An 18,357-nucleotide genomic window follows, 5' to 3' on the forward strand; every position below is an offset into this window, starting at 1 on the left:
CACCTCCAACATGCAGTTACCCCCAGACCTTTCACAACTGCCCTCTTCAAATCCATACTCAGACAGTCCTGAACGTGGCCGGCAGCTGGCCATCATGCTTGCTGGCAAGAGGTGATCGGCTGTGCAGATCCAGGCCACAAGGAAGGCACAGGTGCTGCCCCGCAGGTGCGTGGGCAGGTGACCTGCCGGATACCTGCCCCTCCTCTCAGTCTCTGGGGAGATCCGTCTACAAGGTTCTCCTGGGTCTTGAAATGCTTCCCCTTTCTGAAGGCCCACTTGCCACCTGCTCCGAAGAAGCCTCTTTACCGAGCGTGGCTGGACACTTTGCGAACTCTAACACACGTCCCAGAGGGCCCCAAGGAGGTTCCGCTCTGGAGGGCACGCCCAGGAGGTGCGCCTTGGCGAGCTGGAGGGCGTCGCCCTCTGTTTTGTAGATGAGTCGCCTGGAGGTGTTACTGAAATACAGATTCTGATTCTGTGGGTCTCCAGCAGGGCCTGAGAGTCTGCGTTGTTTCTAACCAGTTCCCAGGCGATACCCAGGCTGCTGGATACCAGCCATGCCTGGAGTAGCAGGGACCTTGTCTGAGCTTTAGGCCTGGCTGACTCTTCCTTCCCCGGTGCTGGAGGCTGCCCAGAGCCACGACCCACCCATCTCCCCAAAGAGAGGCCTGTGCCCCTGCAGTGGGTACGGTGGGACAGGAGCCAGAGACCCCGGTTCTGATCCTCGCTCTTGCACTAACTTGCGGTCACTTCCCCCCTCTGGTCCTCAGTGAGTCCTGGAGGCGCGCCCCATCCCCCAGCTCTGACCATCAGGGATCACACAATCCCAGGCTTCCTCGGTCTCTCGTCCCCGTCCCCTGGGGGCATGGGACTGCCTTCCCTGCTGAGGGTGACCACTGGCCACACCTGGAAAGGGTCTTTAGGGCTGCCGGCTCTTCCAACCTGGAAGAAGGTAGAAAATCACAGCAGTGAGGCCAGGAGAGCCTTAGAACATTCCCAGCTGACTGATGAGAAAGCTGACACCCTGTGAATCAGGCAGGGCCTGGAGGCGGGTGCTTCTTGCACTAGACGTGCACAGAGGGCCTGCTGGGTGCCGAGCGCGGCCCCAGGCCTTCTCTTGGTCGCTGGGTGTTGCTTCTGAGCCCCAGCCTTCTGCTCTGGAGCTGAGTGTGGAACCTGCTCATGAAGGGGAGGCGGGGGAATGTGGCTGAAATAGAGGCAGGACGAAAAACATCTCCATGTCGAAGGTGACAATGACACATCGATGTCTGGAAAAGTCTCAGTGCCACACACGTGTCTCCTGGATTCTGTGGTGGCGAGTTCCTCTGAGATGCTACAAAGCCCAGGAATTTAGAGAAAACGCTCCGTTCCCAGCTCTGAGAAATGTTGTGTCCGTCCTCCTGGGGAAGAAGCCAGGCCACGGCCCTCCTTCTGCCCCTCGCACGAGTTCTCAAAGGGGCCCCGCCTGGCTCAGGTTCCCTCTCCTCACCTAAGGTGAGCTTTTCCAAGACACTCCCCTTTGATGTTCCGAAGTCTCAGAGCCATTTCTCACTGGGCTGCCATCCAGTGAGATAGCACCACTGGGTGGACGCCCCTGGGGAATTTCTGTTCAACCCCCCCCCCCCCACCACCACCACTCGTTCTCACCTTCTGAGCCCCTGCTGCTGTGAGCCCGGCCCTCTGCTGGATGCCAGGGTTCGTGCAGCAAGATCCGGTCTCCACTAGTAAGGACATGCCGTTTCTAGAGGCGCACCTGTAAACGTGGACTCGCGCTGTCAAAGAACTGTAGCCAAAAGCCCTCTGAAGATCTAGCCTCTGTGGATTGGGGATGTGGCTCTTTTTCTGGGCTGGCGATAGGCAGGAGAAAAGCCTTCTTGGTTGCCTTTGAGAGAACAAGTAACGTCTGAGGCTCTGAAGTCCTGCGCTCTCCCAGGAAGGAGACGATGTAAAACCAGACCTTTGGGGTGGTGACATCTGGACCCCTGGCACCAAATCAGACCTTAACAGGTGGGCGGGGCTCAATTTTCCGGTGTGATGAAACCCCTCTGGAAACAAAAGCTGCCTTTTCTGTGACGTGTAGATCCTGGGAAGGAGCGGTGACACATTTTAAGTCCTCAAGAGATGGATGACATCCGATGGACACCCTGTGGAGCTGGTGCCCCCGGGGCGTGCACATGAGACGGAAAAAGCGTGTGGTTTCGTGTGGCACTGAGGGCACTCGGCTGCGCTTTCAAGGTCCAAACCTCCACCAAAATCAGGGGCCTGTGGTCGGCTGTCAAGAGTGGCACCACGTGGCAGCAAGGCATCCACACAGCAGGGTGTCCGCTTGGACTGGGTGTCTCTGTCCCTGGAAAGTGGCGGCTACAAAGACCCCAGCCTGGGATAACTAAGCCCGAGAGGTTTAGGACTATTTGCAGGGAACGGGAGAAACTGTAGAGGGAGGGGCTGACTTTCCTACTAATCTGGTGAGGAGAGGATTTGAGTGAAAAATAAAAATAACATGACCTTAGTAGCGCAGGTTACAGACACGTTACTTTTTTTTTTAATTTATCCAACATCTACTTGAAGAGGGCGGGCTCCAGGCCAGGCCCTGTGCCAGGTGGGCCCTGGGGGATAAAATAAAGATGTGATGCGAGTGATTAGAGTGAGGTGGGAAGAGCCGTTGCCGTCGGGGTTCCAGCATCCTCGCTGCTCCAGCATCCTCGCTGCTCCCCGTCCTTGGGCAGCTTGGATGACGGGGACTGGGCTCCCCAGGGAGGCCCTGCAGCTTCTCCCTGCCCAACGGCGCCTCTTCCTCCACCCCGGTCGCTGGGAAGCCTGAGGGACAAACGGCCGTGCGCTGTGCCCCCGCGGAGCCACGCGGATGAGAGGTGGGCGGGTCGCGGGGGTGCGGAACCCGCGGGCGTCGCGCGGAGGGAGCGGGGGGCGGGGGGGGCTCCCACCCGGGTCTGCAGACACTCAAGGGGACCCTGGCTTCGATCCCGACCCCATGCCGGCAGGAATTTTCCCGGCAGCCCTGGCAGAAGCGCTTCTGAGGGTCCCCGGAGCGGTTTCTGCGGATTGGGTCCCCCGCGCGGGGTGCCGAGCTCGGGTGCGCCCCCTCGAGGCAGACCGCAGGCCCGCAGGCCCCCCAGGCCCGGCGGGCGGGCCGCGCGGCTGCTGAAGCCCGGGTCCCGGGTTCTTCGGGGTCTCAGAGGTGCGTGTGCGGACTTGCTGCCCCGCTGTGGCCTTTTGGTAGGGGTGTCTCTCAGAAGAACCGCCTGGGCACCACCTGTCACAGCTCGCGTAATTCCCACACACAGAGCCATCTCCCTGGTTTCCAACATCCAGCCAGGTGGCCATGGGGTCGGGGAGCGCGCACACTGAGCCCGAGGCCCCGCCAACGTCCTGACCCACCGCGTGCGCCTTCTATGCTCTCTCCGAGCGCCTTATCCGCTAGGGCGGCCCTCTAACTACGTCGGGTGGCCCTCTGAGAAGTGATACAAGAGAGGGCTCCTCAGCCCAGAGATGGACACGCCCCCGCGCACAAGACTCGCCTCGGTTTCATGCTGTTCCCCTCCCCTCAGGCGCCCCGTCTGGAGATCTCCAGGGTTTTCTGGGCCGTCCTCTCTTTCTTGGCAGTCTGCCCCTCACCCCCAATGCCTTGGCATCCCTGGACCCTCAGCTCCATCTCCTCGACTCAGGGACTCTTCTGGGTCCCTGCTGAGTTCCTGTCCCTGCACCACAATCTGGAAACCTCCTCAAGGCAGCAAATCTGGGCAGTCACAAGATTCACTTATTTCCTGTCTCTCAGGGTCACTGTCTTTCATGACCTAAGGTCCAGCTCCTGGAAAACTCTCATTTGATACCTTTTGTCTGGTTTTTTTGGGTGTGAGAGTATATTTGTTTCCTGTTACTCCATCATGGGCAGAAGTGGAATTCATATTACTATCACTTTAATGTTTAAACTGTCACAACTTGGCCAGTGGGAGCCCCTGGGCCGTTTAGCACAGTCCCTGACACTCTTGATGGCAGCCGGCAACACAAGAATACTCTAAGCCCATTCTGTTATTTCTGGGCCCTAGCTCCCTTTGAGAGAAAACTAAGGTTTTCTTCCACGTACAAAGTAAAAGTGCCAGACCCTGAGACAGGCACACTACCTGCTGTCTCTACCTAGTCTTCACTATAAATAAGGAGCCTAAAGGTAGAGTACCTTTCTCAGCAACACATAGCTAGAAGGAGTCAGACCTGCACCCAGGCCTGCCTCAGGCCAAATCAACACTACCTACCAAAGGAGCCTGCCAGGAGTCTGGTAGACCTTCCCAGGGCCCCTCTTCCCTGGACTCCTTCAAGACTAGGGGTTCTGACCACTCCAGTAGGAACTTGCCATATTTTACTGACCATTGCAAGTCTAATCTACCTGCTAAAATGTAAGCTGCCCCGTGATAGAAATCATATCACATCCATCCATCCATCTATATACCCACCCATCCACAAGTCTTGTGGGACCCACAAGACTTACAATCAAATTCAATAAAACTGGCAAGTTCTTCCGAGTGGTTAGAACCTCTAGTCTTGAAGGGGTCCAAAGAAGGGGAAACCTGGGAAGGCTCCCAGAGGCTACCACCAGAGCTGGGCAGTGAGAGCTTAGCTGCCACTGCCCCACCTTGTCAACATCTCACTCTGCCTGTGCATCTCCTCCCCCAGCACCACTGGACTTGTAGCAACCTGTTTCTTTTTTTTTAAAAAACACAGTCTTCTTTTTTTAAATTAAATTACAGTCTACAATATTATATTAGTTTCAGGTGTACAACATAGTGATTTGATATTTTTCTACACTGTGTAATGCTGACCCCAGTAAGTCTAATTACCGTCTGTCACCATAGAAAGTTATGACGGTATTATTGACTATATTCCTTATGCTGTACCTTACATCCCTGTGACGTTTATTTTATAACTTGTTTCTTCCTTATCATCTTTGCTTGTTGACCAGTTTGTCTGCTGAGATGAGAACACGCTGGGGAGAGGAAACCTGTTTGCAGAGCCAGCTCTGGGCAATTCTGGGACAACTAGGCTTCCTACAGAGTGGTGAGAGGCTTTTGAGAACGAGCCTCCCTAACTTAGCAGGGACTGAGTGTGTCTCACCCCCCTGGGGTGTGGTGTCCTTGGTGCCCGGACTTCCTCCCAGGATGGGGCCTGGGTGTTAGCAACATGTCTGAAGTCCTTAATTTAAAAAGTCCCTAAACAAAGAGGCAGGTTGAAAGCAAAGGAACAGTGGATGTTACAGCCAGAAAGTAAAATCTTGGTGGCACAGAGGGAGGAGAGCAGGTACAGAGTCACAAAGTTGAGGCTAACAGGTGTGTGGCCGGCACCTAGGCACAAAGGGGCTTGGAGTTGGAGAGACTTTTCTAAGTGGATTGCTAAATGCAAAGCACATTGTGATCCTTTACCGCCTCCCCACACACCTGCACGCACACACGCACACACGCATAACCAGGACTAGCGTGGCTTATGGAATCACATTCCAGAATGGTTGGCTTGGGAAGGCAGTCAGTCAACAGGGTAGTGACAGACTGGCTGCGGAGCGGGAAAGGAGCCCAGGGCGCCTCCAAGGTTTTGCACCTGAACAGCTAGAAGGATGGACTCCTTGTCCTTTTTAAAGGCAGCGGGGTCACTGTGAGAAAAGCAAGTGTGGAGGAGAGGGGGAGTTCAGTCGCCTCACGTTTGGGATTCTGGTTAGACAGGTGCCAAGCAGAGCGCTGACACGGGAATTTGAAGCCAGGTGTGGGGTGTAAAGGAGAGACATACATGCAGGGCTCTTCCTGGCAGAGACGTTATTTTTATCTGAGTCCCAAGGCTGGAAAAGATCACCAAGGTTGTGAGGGGAATAGAAGAGGGGCCAGGGAGAGGAGGGGGACTGGCGAAGGAGCAGCGAGGTAAGAGTAGAGCAGCACGGTGCGGCCTGCAGGGGAACCCACCAACCCCGTCCAGTGCCGTTCATAGACAAGCACGATGGGCACCAGGAGCTGAGCCCACGCAAGTGCCTGGCCACACCCACGGGGCCTCCCCTCGAGGGACGTGGATGCACAGCCCCAGCAGAGCGGGCTCGAGAGAGAACGTACTCCAGGGGCAGGAGCGGGGACTGTGGCTCCCTGACGTACCTTTAAAGCCTGGGCTGGGGGTGGGGGAAGGGAGGGAAGAGGCTGCCTCCCATACTCCCCTCTTGACACACGGAGGGCATGAGGATGAGGGTCACGGGTTACCCAGCAGCCACGGTCCTCTACTGCCAAGACCGGTCCTGACATCAAATTGGCCAACACAGAAGCTGCTCCTTCACACATTTCTTTCACAAAGGACCCTCCAAAGGGAGCCCTGAAAGCAGAACAGAACCCAAGAAAACAAAGAGGAGGGTCAGGCACTGGGTACACCGGAGTGCAGTTAAATGACACAGGACACAAGTCCAGTTTGCAAATCAAAGAAGTTTTATATAATACAAAGAAAAAAGTTACATCACACATATTCATTTAAATAATAAGTCAAAGTCTGTTACATAAAACATAATTCTGAAACATTTAACATTTTATTAACTACTTGAAAGGCTCAAAGTCAAAAAAGATCAAGCAAAACTGCTCAGGCAGTAAAGTGCACTGGGGGACGTGCCGCCCGCGCCCTCCTCCGATGCCCGGGCCGCAGCGGAGGAACTCCACGCTGAACACGCACCGCGGGGTTCTGGTTCTCACGTTGCATTTTTCAGGTGAAGCTGTTTCCCAATTTCCCAATCTTTCAATCAACAGAGGGCCAAAAATGTTGTTTACAGAAGGTATTTCAAAGTCTAATCAGGAAATGGAAGTGTAAATCAAAACGTTTTTTTTTTTAACACATCTATCCTTTAGCAACAACACTGCTCAGAGAATGAAGTTCTAGGTGACAAGCAACCAAATACTCAAAGACGCTGTATTATCTACCAGAACTTTAGCAGGACTGACATTACTTTGTATAATTAAATATATCCAGATTTAATGCCACTTACAGCATACACAAAGAAACGTTTATGCTGATTTAAGATATAAGTGCAAGAAAGAACTGGGTGGTGGGGAATCACGAACTATAGACATTTAATTCTGGTTCTCTTCCAACTGTAGCATGTCTCATGACCAGTAGGAATACTCAATTACAGAAGTCTCCAAAGACACGGAAGCCTACTAAACACACAGCCGGCGCTTACAGACCTGTATGTCAATTAGCGGTTGATACTTCATGGGTATCAAGTAACATACAATGAATGACCAGGCAAGGGTCATTAGACTAAAAAGACCTGAACACAAAACCTGATATTTATTCAATATTTCACCTTACCGTCATTTTAATAAAGGTAAATGCAAATAAATAAGAGGCAAAGACAAAAATCTAAATACATAGGGCACAATAAAAACCATTCCCAGGCTCAAAGGGCAGAGCAATATCACCGTGTTCCTTACATGCACTCTCTTGCCTGGATTCCCAACGCTGCCCAACCAAAGCAGTCTCAGCAGCTTCCTGGACACTGGGGCGCAGTCTCTGTAATGCTAGGACCTGTGCTCACAGCTTCAAAGTGATGCCCATGGTCTATCCTCTAGCCAGACTGCAAAATACCCCATTCCAAGTAATTTTCTGTTTGATCAAAACAATTTCCTTCAAACAAAATGAATGAAAGGACAGCTTGGTAGTATTACTGCCGCTTAGTGTAACTTGCATTTCCCGTCGTTCTTAATACTTAATAAATAAAGGAATCAGAACACTGGAGCTGGACCATACGCATGTCCGCTTCACCTTACATAAGCTTTACTTTGGTGGAAAGTTCCTCCAACTACTAAGGCCATCTTTTTCTCTAAGAAGTTACTCTACCCACAAAACACTTGGATAAGGCCACAGCAAAAGAAGTCAACTGACAACTGACAAAGCAGCTGGGTTTGAGTGCTTACATTTTCTTTTTTGGGGGTTTGAGGTACAAACAGGAGACTCTGAACAGTCTGCTCTCAGCAGAGTACAGACACTCAGACCCTACATCAGCTCTCTGCTCACAGGGTATCTACCGAGTATTTTAAGTTAATCTCTGGGGTACATTCTTCACAAGTCACACCATGGACACAGGTGACTAAGGTCTACTTAATGAAAATTTTAATTCCTTGGCCTACAGCCTTAAAGAAATAGTTGTCTGGAATTTCCCTTGAAAATGTTATGAAGAAGCTGACTGCAAAGTTTTTTCCCCCCATTTCTTTAAGAGGCCCCTATTCAACCAGTTCTGATTCTAAAAAATTCTTAGATCTAAAAGGCCTGATTACAAAGTTGTAAAGTTTTTTTGTCTGAATGATGTGCCAACTTTACTAAAAGTAGGGTTATTATAAAACCATTGTTAAACATTGAAAAGAAGATTGTAAAATCATCTATATAGAAATTGGTAATTTGAGAACCAACAATATAAATTTTTTTTATAAAAAACAGTATAAAAATTAGTAACGTGTCTCATTTCTACAAAACAGGAGTAGGAAGGTTATAAAAAAATCCAGATTTTGTAAAATTTATTGCCGAAATGTTTGTTTGAATGCTGGTGATTTAGATTATCAAATTTTCTTCCATTTTCCTTAAAACAACTTCTGAAACTACAAAAGATATTGAACAGGGTTCCCCACCAAAAAAGACAAGTTAACATACTTTCATCAGAACCAGCTCCCCTAGCCCTCAAGAGAATTTCTTTTGGAGAGAAAACCATCACTTCCATTCCTGAAAAAAGGCTTTGAAAAATTCCCATCCACAACTCCCTGGAGGACCTTTCACGCAGAGGCCGGCAGGTGCACCAGCGGGCTCCCAGGATTCTCTGCTGAAGCAATTCTGTTCAGTTTGCCAACCTCCGCCTGCCAGCCAGGGATCTTCTTGGTGGTCATATGGCGCCGGGCATGCTTTGTCAAGTGGTCGCTGCGCATGAAACGCCGATCACACACTGGGCATACAAACTTCTTCTCCCCAGTGTGAGTTCTGCGGTGGCGAGAGAGTTCATCTGAACGAGCAAATTTTTTATCACAGCCATCCCAGCTACAGGTGAAAGGTTTCTCTCCTGAGAGATAAGAAAACACCAAGTAAAGAAAACGTAAATGCTCAGCACCTTATTGGACAGGTTAATTCATGTCGTTTTAAAACTGTATTCATCAAAACCTAAGCAGCAAGTAATATCCTATTATTCTGGTATCAGGTTGTTTGGAAGTCAAGAAATCGTCCAAGATGCATTTCTTCCTGCCACACCTAAGACATAATATGTCAGGGCCCAAAGACATCAAACTAATCTAATCCTTCTAAAGATATTTTTAAATAAATCTTTGACTGTGAACTTGGGGTAGGAGGTAAATTCTTGAAAGGAATGACTCCGTCCCTCTCTGGAAGCTGCACATATAAAAAAGATCCCTCCTAGCACCTGCAAGACTTCTCAGAATCATTAATTCCATCTTCATATCTGTTATTACACTGACAAAGAGGTTAATTGCAAAACAGGTTAGAATTCTAACAGCTACCTTCTTCTTGTTACAAGCTTCAAGCATCTGTCATTCACTCAAAGTTTCAGAGCACCGGCAGGTGTCCTGCCCGTACTGTGTCTTCCTGGAGGTACAGGGGTGAGTGGGAAGCCCTTGTCCGCAGAATCCTGGGCCTTTCCAGCCAGCAGGAATGCTCCGTCTCCTGCATCCTAAAGCCCTGATCTTGACCAGGTTGTGACCACCACAGACCGCCTGTGCAACCTTGTGAAGGGATTTGATAAATGCTGTTGCGTGCTGTCATGTGACCTACCTTCCCGAAGGTTTACGACTTGTCTAGTTCATCCATCTATGTACAGTTTAACCCCCAGCACAGCACTTTGTATGACAGGTGGTGAATAAATGGTTTTGAATGAATGAGTGTTGGAGAGAGATCAACTAAATATCTGATGTTTTTCAAAGCCGATTTAAAAGGAAAATTCATTATCACAGTGATGCTGTGATGGATTTCAAAGACCCCATGTTGAAAGCATAAGGTTACCTGTTCCCAGGAAACTACCACCAGTGCCGGCAGCATACCAGATGGCCAGATGTTGGACAGAGAACCACCACCCTTTGGCATGGGATTTACAAAGTGCCCTATGTTTTCAGCATGTCAAAAATGTAGCCTTTGCTCACTCGACTGTATCCTAATTAAACAAATTTTCATGTTGGTACGGTGAAAACCTATCTTATCGAAGGTAAACTTATCCAAGATTTCTATTTCTTATAAAAACTCCAATTTAGTGTTTGTGAAATAACACAAGAATTTGATTCTTCAGAACCTTTATGGTTACTTAAATGTAAGTACTTTGGGAAACCTGAAAAGAGCTTGTATGATCACTTTATCTTCCTACCAAGGGAAGCTGACTGAACAAACAGTAAAACCTCATTCCACTGCGCTTCCCCACATGTGGAATCTGTGCTCGGATGTGATCTGAAGTTCACCTCAGCAGTCTCAGTGAAAAGCAGGGCTTGCCAAGTCAATGAGCCCCTTAGGGGTGCCCGTTCACACCGATACAGCCATGACAGCGACCCTGCATCACCAATGACTAGCGTCAGGCTCTTGGGACAGACACCAAGAGTCTATATCCAGTGAGATCAGACACCTATGTAAGTAACTAAAAATACAAAGGGAGAATAAGGTGAAATACACAACAAACCACCAGGGTCAAATAAAGAAGGAGAGATCAGGAGAGTTCTAAGAACTAACTTTGGGACAGCCCTTAAAGGGTTTTCAGTAAGTAGAGACAGGCAGAGGGCAGAGGGTGAAGGGCAGAAATGTGGAACTGGAGAGAGATGGTAAAGGCAGAGAGGCAAGTTCTTCACAGGCCAGGTTTGGGGCCTTAGCCCGGAAGCACACAGCCCCTTCCGCAGTGTGGAGGACAGCAGGGCTCCTTCCGTAAGGCCCGCCTTCCAGATGCGGCTTCATTCTGCAAGCGGGAGCTGCCACGATTGGAGTTCTAATGTGTTAATTAGAAACCACTCTACCAGGAAAGCATTTCAAAGTAAAGTACTATGACAACTCCCTCCAATTCAGCCTTTCCTAAACTGTATTTCACAATTCACTGCTGTCCCCCAGGCCACTAGCCGACATCTGGGGTTCCACGATCAAGACAGCTTACGAAGCACATCTTTACTGCAGAACCTGCAACCTGTTAACTGGGCTTATTATATGTACATATGTGTGTGAACCTTTGAAAGGTGAGTTTAACAAGCAGACTATTTAACCACAGGACCCTTGAAAACAAAACAAGTGACACTAACTCAAAGAACAAGAGTGTCACAGAACACCTGAGACGTTCTGCCCTAATCAACTACAGCAGAAGTTCTACCTACCAGGCAACCTCACACCTCTGCTAAACATGGTAGCCACCAGCCCCATGTAGCTATATAAATGCAACCTTAATGAAAACGTAAACTTCGGTTCCTCAGACACACTGTTCACATTTCAAGTGTGTGTGGCTAGTGGCTACCCTCCTAATGGACAGAGAACGTTTCCATCACTGCCGAAAACTCTACTGGATCTGACGGGACAATGAAGAGGTCGTTAAGTCATTTTAGTTAGTTTCTTTTGTGAGTCCTTCTGAATTAAAACCACATATTTCCAAAAATAAAAAAACAATATTCCTTTAAGTTCAATATTCTAGAATTCAAACTTTTCCATACTTTGGAGAGCTCTTTCCCCATAGTAAGCCTAAGTAAGTCACACTGATGTTTATTGAACGTGAATGGACACTTTCTAAAATGCAAAGAAGGAATGTCTACTACAATGTGAAGAAAGAGGGAATGTGAGCCTCACCCTAAAAGCCTCTCTCAATCACAGGTTCACAATCACAGAACTATATTACATTTTAGCTACTGGGGTCACCAGATACCATGTTCCAGGAAAACCACTGACAGCTGTACTAATGTTTACCCCAAGACTATGAAGCCTTTTCAGAACCAAAGAAAGATGGCCACCTTCTCCAGCGGTTCTCAGCTTCGCTCCCACTCAAAGGCAGCTGGACGTGTGTTTCCCGATCACGGGATCCGACATTCCCTATGCCCTACCTGCTTCAGTTCTCACCTGTGTGAGTGCGAAGATGAGCCTTGAGGTGGGAACTTTTGAAGTAGGTTTTCTGGCAGCCTGGGAAGTTGCAAACATAGTTCCTCCTTCGGGAAAAGTCTACCTGAGGGGCGCAGTTCTGACTGGATGCAATGAACACTGGAGCAGGGGCAAGGGGCAGTAACTTGGTATTCCCAATAGCCATTCCACTCGACGAACACGTGGCAGGCTGCGGGAGGGCCCCCTGGGGCAGAACCAACATCACAGTTCCCTGAGGCACAGACGGTCCCACGAACACAGGCTGGGGCACTGGAGCAGCGTGGGGTAAGATGGGTTTGACAGTCCCTGCAGACACTTGGGGAGGTGGCTTCAAAAAAGCTGATAACATGCCACTTTGTCCAGTCACAGGGATCATTTGGCAAAGGACAGGGGGACTAGGAATGGGGACAGAAATCAGAGGGGTGGCTTTCCTTGGCAAGTCATTTTCATAATTCTTTGGTGAGCAGGTCTGAATTGCAACGGGCCACCCTGCCTGCGGGTCTTTGGTGGGGCTCAGGCCACTGGACTTGTGCAAACAAGGCTGACAGGACGCTGAGTTAACGCTGAGCACACTGTCTGTGAGGTGTGTGTCCTGCACAGCTTCAACACGCCCCAAAAACTGCGCTTCTCCTTCCGCGTTGGCCGAAAGTTGGTGTGCTTGAGTCTGGGTGGTAGGAACGTGGGCAGAAGCAGGACTCCCCCCATTGTGGCAAATGACACTTGTCACCGTGGCCCTGCAGTGAGGGCTGACAGCTGGCTCCAGCAGCTCTGCCTTCAAACCAGGCAGGGCGCTCTCTGCCCTCCTGCTCAGCACTCCGGCTGCCCCAGTAGAGGCTGGGGGGAAAGCCACAACCACGGGTGCTTTGGAATCAGTTACTTGGGAAGGAACAACTGTCCCTGTTGACGGCTCCAGGAGGTCAGGGCTCTGAGGAGGAGTCATGCACTTTAAAAAAAAAAAAAAAGAAAAAAGTACTGTGTGAAAAGGTTGTTTTGGTTAAATTTTAAGGAACTTACTTTGATCATGTTGTCCCCAAGGTCTTTACAAAGAAGTATCTAGAAAAGACTGGTCAAAGTCTGCTCACAATCACACCCAGTAGATATAAAAGCTGCACGAGACACTTTACTTTCTAGCTTTCTCCCCCTTTCCCCACCTCTCTCAAACCCATCCATCTGCTCGGTTATAAGGACGCCAGTGCCATTCCTGGCCTCGCACAGCTACTGAAATGAACAATTTGCATATTAGGGCTGCAAATGAGAAATCAAACTTATATTCAAGATGAAAGCTTTACACAATAACTTTAGATTCTCAAAATTTTTTTAAAATCTCAGTGGTAATCATTTAACACACACATATCCAATCAATCACACACATATCCTGTGCCTACTGGATGAGAGGTAAAACCTGTCAGAATGATCCATAAAAGGCCCTGCTCTAACCAGGGGTTCTGCCTACAGTGAGCCTCTGTAACACCTCCCCCACCACTCCCACTTATCTTCAGCCTCTCAGTGGATGATCCCAACGCTGTGATGTGCTCTGGGCAGCCAGGCCCACTACCCGTACAATCCTCTCCACTACCCCCAAGTCCCTTCTCATCCCTCTCTCTCCAAGTCGGTTTTCCACACTCTCCTTCCAGGGCAGGCTTCCAGCCCAGGACAATTAGATTATAATTTTCAGTTTTGCTAGCAATTGACAGCTCTCGACTTCTCCAAGTTGTGAAGCAGTTTTCCCCAGTAACTTCAGAGCTGTAGCAAGTTAAGAAAACCAAAACCAAAACCAGTGCTTGACTACACCCAACTCACCCAAGAAAGAAGCTGGCTGCCACAGGGTGGCAGAGGCCAGGGTCTCAACCCAGCTAACAAAGGCTGTCTGGTGCCAAAGCACAGGCTTTCCCCAGCTGTGGCAGCGGATCCTGACCCTGGCCTGGGATATCTGGGGAACCTAAGCCTCCACCCTCAGTTCCCCAGGGAAATGAGTACATTTTGCTTTCTCCCATTAATCTGTACGTTTCAGCCTATGGACATTTTCACCCCGTGGCTGCAAGCTATGATCAATCAATGGAAAGCACATTTTCAAGAGATAAAAGAAGTTTTCACCCTTAGAACCCATACAGGGGAGGGTATGAACTTGCTTGCCAGCATCGGGTGAATCTCCCCAGGAGCTCTTCAGCATGTTTACTGAAGGTACTCCAGCCACTGCACAAATCGCTCCTCTCCCCCTCTTACCAGAGTTGATAAAGAATGGAAGTCCTTTGGTAACTCGGGTGTGGCTGCGTCCACGTGCACAATGGTGGAAACATCCCCAGAGTCAGAGACAGGCGTGAGGGGTCTTATCTTTAACAAGTCCCCTTTCTGGGATCTCTGACCCCAGGAGCTCATACAAACAAGAGCCTCGACAGCTTCCATGTCGTTCTGCTCCAAGATGCTGCACGTAGACCTCTCGCTGTCATGCCGCTTCCTCTCCAGGATTGACTCGCATATGTCCATGATGTCAACCTAAAGTCGACACAACACAGCGGCTGAGTCCCTGGAAACACAGGGAGGGGGGCACCGGGACAGCACGGGGACGCGCACACCAGAAGCCCGCCCCGCCCCCGGCAGCACGCGCACGCGCTCTGGCTTCCAGGGAAGGATGCCTGCCGAGCGCCGAGGACCACTCGCTCCGAGCCAGCGTTCTGCAGCGGGGGTGGGGGTGGTGGGGGGGCGGTGGGGGCGGTGGGGGTGGTGGGGGGGGCGGTGGGGGTAGGAGGAGGAATGGACTCGGTCCGCCAGCGGCTTCCACGGAAAATCCTGTTAACAAACGTTATTAAGCTAGCTTCTCCTTCGGGAAATGATTAATAACACTTCCAGAGGTGTGAGCTGCAGTGGCTAGTACCAAACTGTCCCCGGGGGAGGAGGAAAAGACACTGATGGCTGAGGTTGGGTAAGATGAGAGCGCAGCCCTTCTGAGTCGGCGAAGCCACCAGAGCGTCCCCACAGACGCATCTGCGACAACCGAGGAGGCTCCACACCAGTGAGGCCACCAGTCACTCAGCAGAGCCCTGGGCGGGAGAGCCTGCACTGGCTCAGCCCCGGTCCCCACACCCAGGAGCACCGATTCATGCCACAAGGCCAGCGCGGGAAGAGGAAGAAAGTGTAAGATGTGCCACAAGCCCGGGCCCCGAGGACTTTCCAGCGCAGCAGACCGTCTCTTGTCGAGCACGAGTGGGGCGGGAAGCGACTGAAACTAACTGATCTCTTCGTAGAGAAATTTTACATCTACTAAGATACACACTTCCACTCAGTTTGCCTAAACATCCAACCTGTCCTGCCCAGGTGTCCCCCAGAGCACACAGACAACGCCGCCGCCTTTACAAACGCCGCTCTAGCCCCACTTCTGCCCGCAGCCCAGGCCTCGGAACGAACTGCGAAGTCACAGACGTGCGGGCTGCCGCCTGCTTGGCCCACAGGCGGGCAGGGACAGGGCGGCGCGGGGCTCCCACACCTCTCTCTCGGCTCGACTAGGTCCCAGGTCCAACCAGAGAACTCCTCGTAGCCCTCAGGCCCCGACTGGAGCCCGCCAGGGTTGAGGCGCCAGGGCCCGCCCCAAGCCCCGTGCAGCCTTCCCGCCGGCCTTTTCCCCGCCCCTTGCCCCGCCCCCACGTTCCCACAGCCCTTGCCCCAACCCCACCTTCCCGCCAGCCGTTGCCCCGCCCCCTCACCCTTTCCACCGCCCGTGCGCCGCGTTCCCACAGTCCTTGCCCCTTCGCCGGCGCCCCGCCCCCGCCGCCCGCGTGCCGCGTTCCCGCCAGCCGCGCCCCACCCAACGGCCACCTCCTCAGGGCCTGGTAACGTCATGGCTGGAAATAGCCCCGCACCTGAAGCCGGCGGGGCGGGGCCGCTGCGGGAGCGGTAGACAAAGCTGCGCAGAGAGCAGCGCGATGCACACGCCCACTTCCCGCCCCTCTCGGCGCGGCCTCGTGCGGCCACCGCCCCTCTCGACTCCCGAAGCCGCCCGGGCTCCTAACGGTGCGCGCGCAGTTATGCACCGCGCGCCCCTGGCCTCCTCCGCGCCCTGGGCCCGCACTGGCAGCGCGTCCCCGCCTCGCCCCTCGCTCCAATGGGAGGCCACTCACCGCGCGTGCGTCGCCCGAGCCCGCGGAGGCCGGCGTGTGCATGGTGCCGGCGGCCGGGAGGCAACAAAGCGGCCGCGCGGCGGGAGTTCAGTACGGCAGCTGCCACACGTGCACGGCGGGCGGCGGCGACCTGGAGCTCCAGCAGCCGGCGTGCGCCTCCGCCCGCCCGCGCGGCTCTGCACTGGCGCGGCCCTCGCGGTGCGGGAGGGGCGGGGCGGCTGGGGAGGGAGCGGCCGCAGGGGCGGAGCGCGGAGGCAAACCAAAATACACCGCGCCCCGACGGGGCGGGGCCTGGAGTGCGCCAGCCAATGCGCACCTAGCCCGTGCGCCGCCGGCCAATGGGCGCCGCGGGGAGCCGCGTGATCAGAGCCTGGCAGCGGCGTGATCGGGCAGGGCGGGATGCTGCATGTATTTTGGTGGCGGCGAGGGGGCGGAGCTTGAGGCCCTGGAAAGTAGGGGAAAGGTGGCAGCGGCGCGGCCGGCGGGGACCACGCAGCTGCGGCCGGGAAACTCCCCGAGCGCGTTGGGATGGCTGGGAGGAGGATTACGCTTAAAGGAGCCACCGCCCACAGCCTCCCGGAGCGCAGGTCCCCATGAAGTGAATCCGTCCAGAAGAGGCGGCTCACCTGGAGACCTCAACCCAGATTTTGCTTTCTTGTTTTTTAATTGGTATTAATCTACCGTCGCTCTTAGGAGTGCATCCCTGGCCTGGAAGAGTTTTGAAAGCTGGCTAGCCCCAGGTGACATCGCCTGCATCTGCTTCTTACCGCAGCTTCTAGGCCTGTGTCTGCCGCTGACCCTGGTCCCCAGGCAGTTCTGGGCTGCAGTTTCCGCTTAGCTCAGTGGCGGTGGAGGGCAAGACGGGTGCCCACCCGAGGGGCTCCTGGTGAAACCCATTCTTCCCAGACCAGGTGTAAGCGTCACCCCCTATGGGAAGTCCTCAGGCCTGAGTGAGAGAGATGCCTAGGACACCTTTTTTTCCTCCAGTACTTCGGTTGCCTGTTTCTCAGGGTGCGGTTTGTCCAGTTCTGCAGCTCCGGGTTCCTGAAGTGCAGGCTGTGTTTATGTGCACCCTCACAACCTGCACAGCCCTACATCCATCCACGTGACCCACATTTGCTGGGTTTTGATATGGCTCGGCACGGCGCACGGTGCAGAGGCCACAGGGCAGAAGCCTTGACCCTAAAAGCTAAGAGCAGGTGAAAGTAGAGGATCCCTGCACTGTGGGGATTGGCTCTGAGCAAGAGAAGCTCTGGGCCCAAGGAACAGGCCCTCAGAGCACCAGGCCCTCCCCCTTAAACTGATAAGGAAGCAGGTGGGACCCCGGGCTCTGGCCAGCTTGTTCCTCAACAGGCCTGCTCTGCTGGGCAGAGGGAGCATAGGCTGACCTGCAGCTTCTCTCCATTTCATCTTCTTCAGATCCTTCGCAGTACCTTTCGTGGCCTGTAACTTCTGTTTCTTCAGTTATTTGTTAATTGTCTCTCTACCAGAAGGAACCCTCCCAAGGTTAGGGACCTTGTCTAATTCACTGTGAACCCCCAGTGCCTGGCTCGCTGCAAGTATGCAGTAACCACTGGTTGAATGAGTGAATGAAGGCCAACACCACCTGGCCTGCCCACTTGGACATGCTGCAGACCCCTCTACTTCAATGTCCTTGAAACTGAACTTCCATTCTACCCCAATCCGGGTTTCTCACCTCCGGAAGGGCACCACCAGATACCTCATTCCTTCATCCAGAAATCTGAGAGTCACCTTTGACCCTTCCTTTTCCTGCACTTGCTTCCTTCTGCCAATTATTTTGTGTTCTTCTTCTTCCTAAATCTCTCTCAAACTCTTAAATTCTCTCCATCACCTGCTCCTGCTCTGGTCCTAAGCCACCATCTTCTCTCACCTGAATTATTCCGCTGCTTCCCAACGGGTCCCCCTACCTCTGGTTTCATCACCTGTAATCTGTGCCTCATCTCACTGCCACAATGATCTTCTAGAAGTAGAGATGAGATGGTACCGAACGCATAATCAAACCCTCAGTTTGGAATCCAAACAGCTATGGGACTGAAACTTACTCCTTAGGTGGGAATCCATGAGTCTGCGTGACCAGGCCCCAGCCAGTGCTTGCTGCATCATTCTGGCCAGTTCCCCA

General features: G+C 52.3%; 1 protein-coding gene across 1 annotated transcript; it reads right to left on the bottom strand.

The window, feature by feature from the left end:
- Nucleotides 1-8,685: 8,685 nt before the first annotated feature.
- KLF11 (KLF transcription factor 11) lies at nucleotides 8,686-16,259 on the bottom strand. The gene is made up of 4 exons (XM_065891277.1): nucleotides 16,218-16,259; nucleotides 14,329-14,598; nucleotides 12,088-13,048; nucleotides 8,686-9,070 (listed from the first exon to the last, which is right to left on the bottom strand). Exons 1-4 carry the CDS (start codon nucleotides 16,257-16,259, stop codon nucleotides 8,790-8,792), a joined length of 1,554 nt encoding a protein of 517 aa, XP_065747349.1. The 3' UTR covers nucleotides 8,686-8,789.
- Between the last annotated feature and the right edge of the window lie 2,098 nt (nucleotides 16,260-18,357).

The sequence above is a fragment of the Phocoena phocoena genome, chromosome 14 (genome assembly GCF_963924675.1).
Source record: "Phocoena phocoena chromosome 14, mPhoPho1.1, whole genome shotgun sequence".
In the NCBI taxonomy this organism is placed as follows: Eukaryota; Metazoa; Chordata; class Mammalia; order Artiodactyla; family Phocoenidae; genus Phocoena; species Phocoena phocoena.

Excerpts from the sequence above, each read along its gene's own strand:
- KLF11 (XM_065891277.1), bottom strand. The coding sequence starts at position 16,259 with ATGCACACGCCGGCCTCCGCGGGCTCGGGCGACGCACGCGCG. Across the intron at positions 14,599-16,217 it reads GCTCGGGCGACGCACGCGCG|GTTGACATCATGGACATATG; the intron begins GTGAGTGGCCTC and ends TGTCGACTTTAG. Across the intron at positions 9,071-12,087 it reads TCATCTTCGCACTCACACAG|GAGAGAAACCTTTCACCTGT; the intron begins GTGAGAACTGAA and ends CTTATCTCTCAG.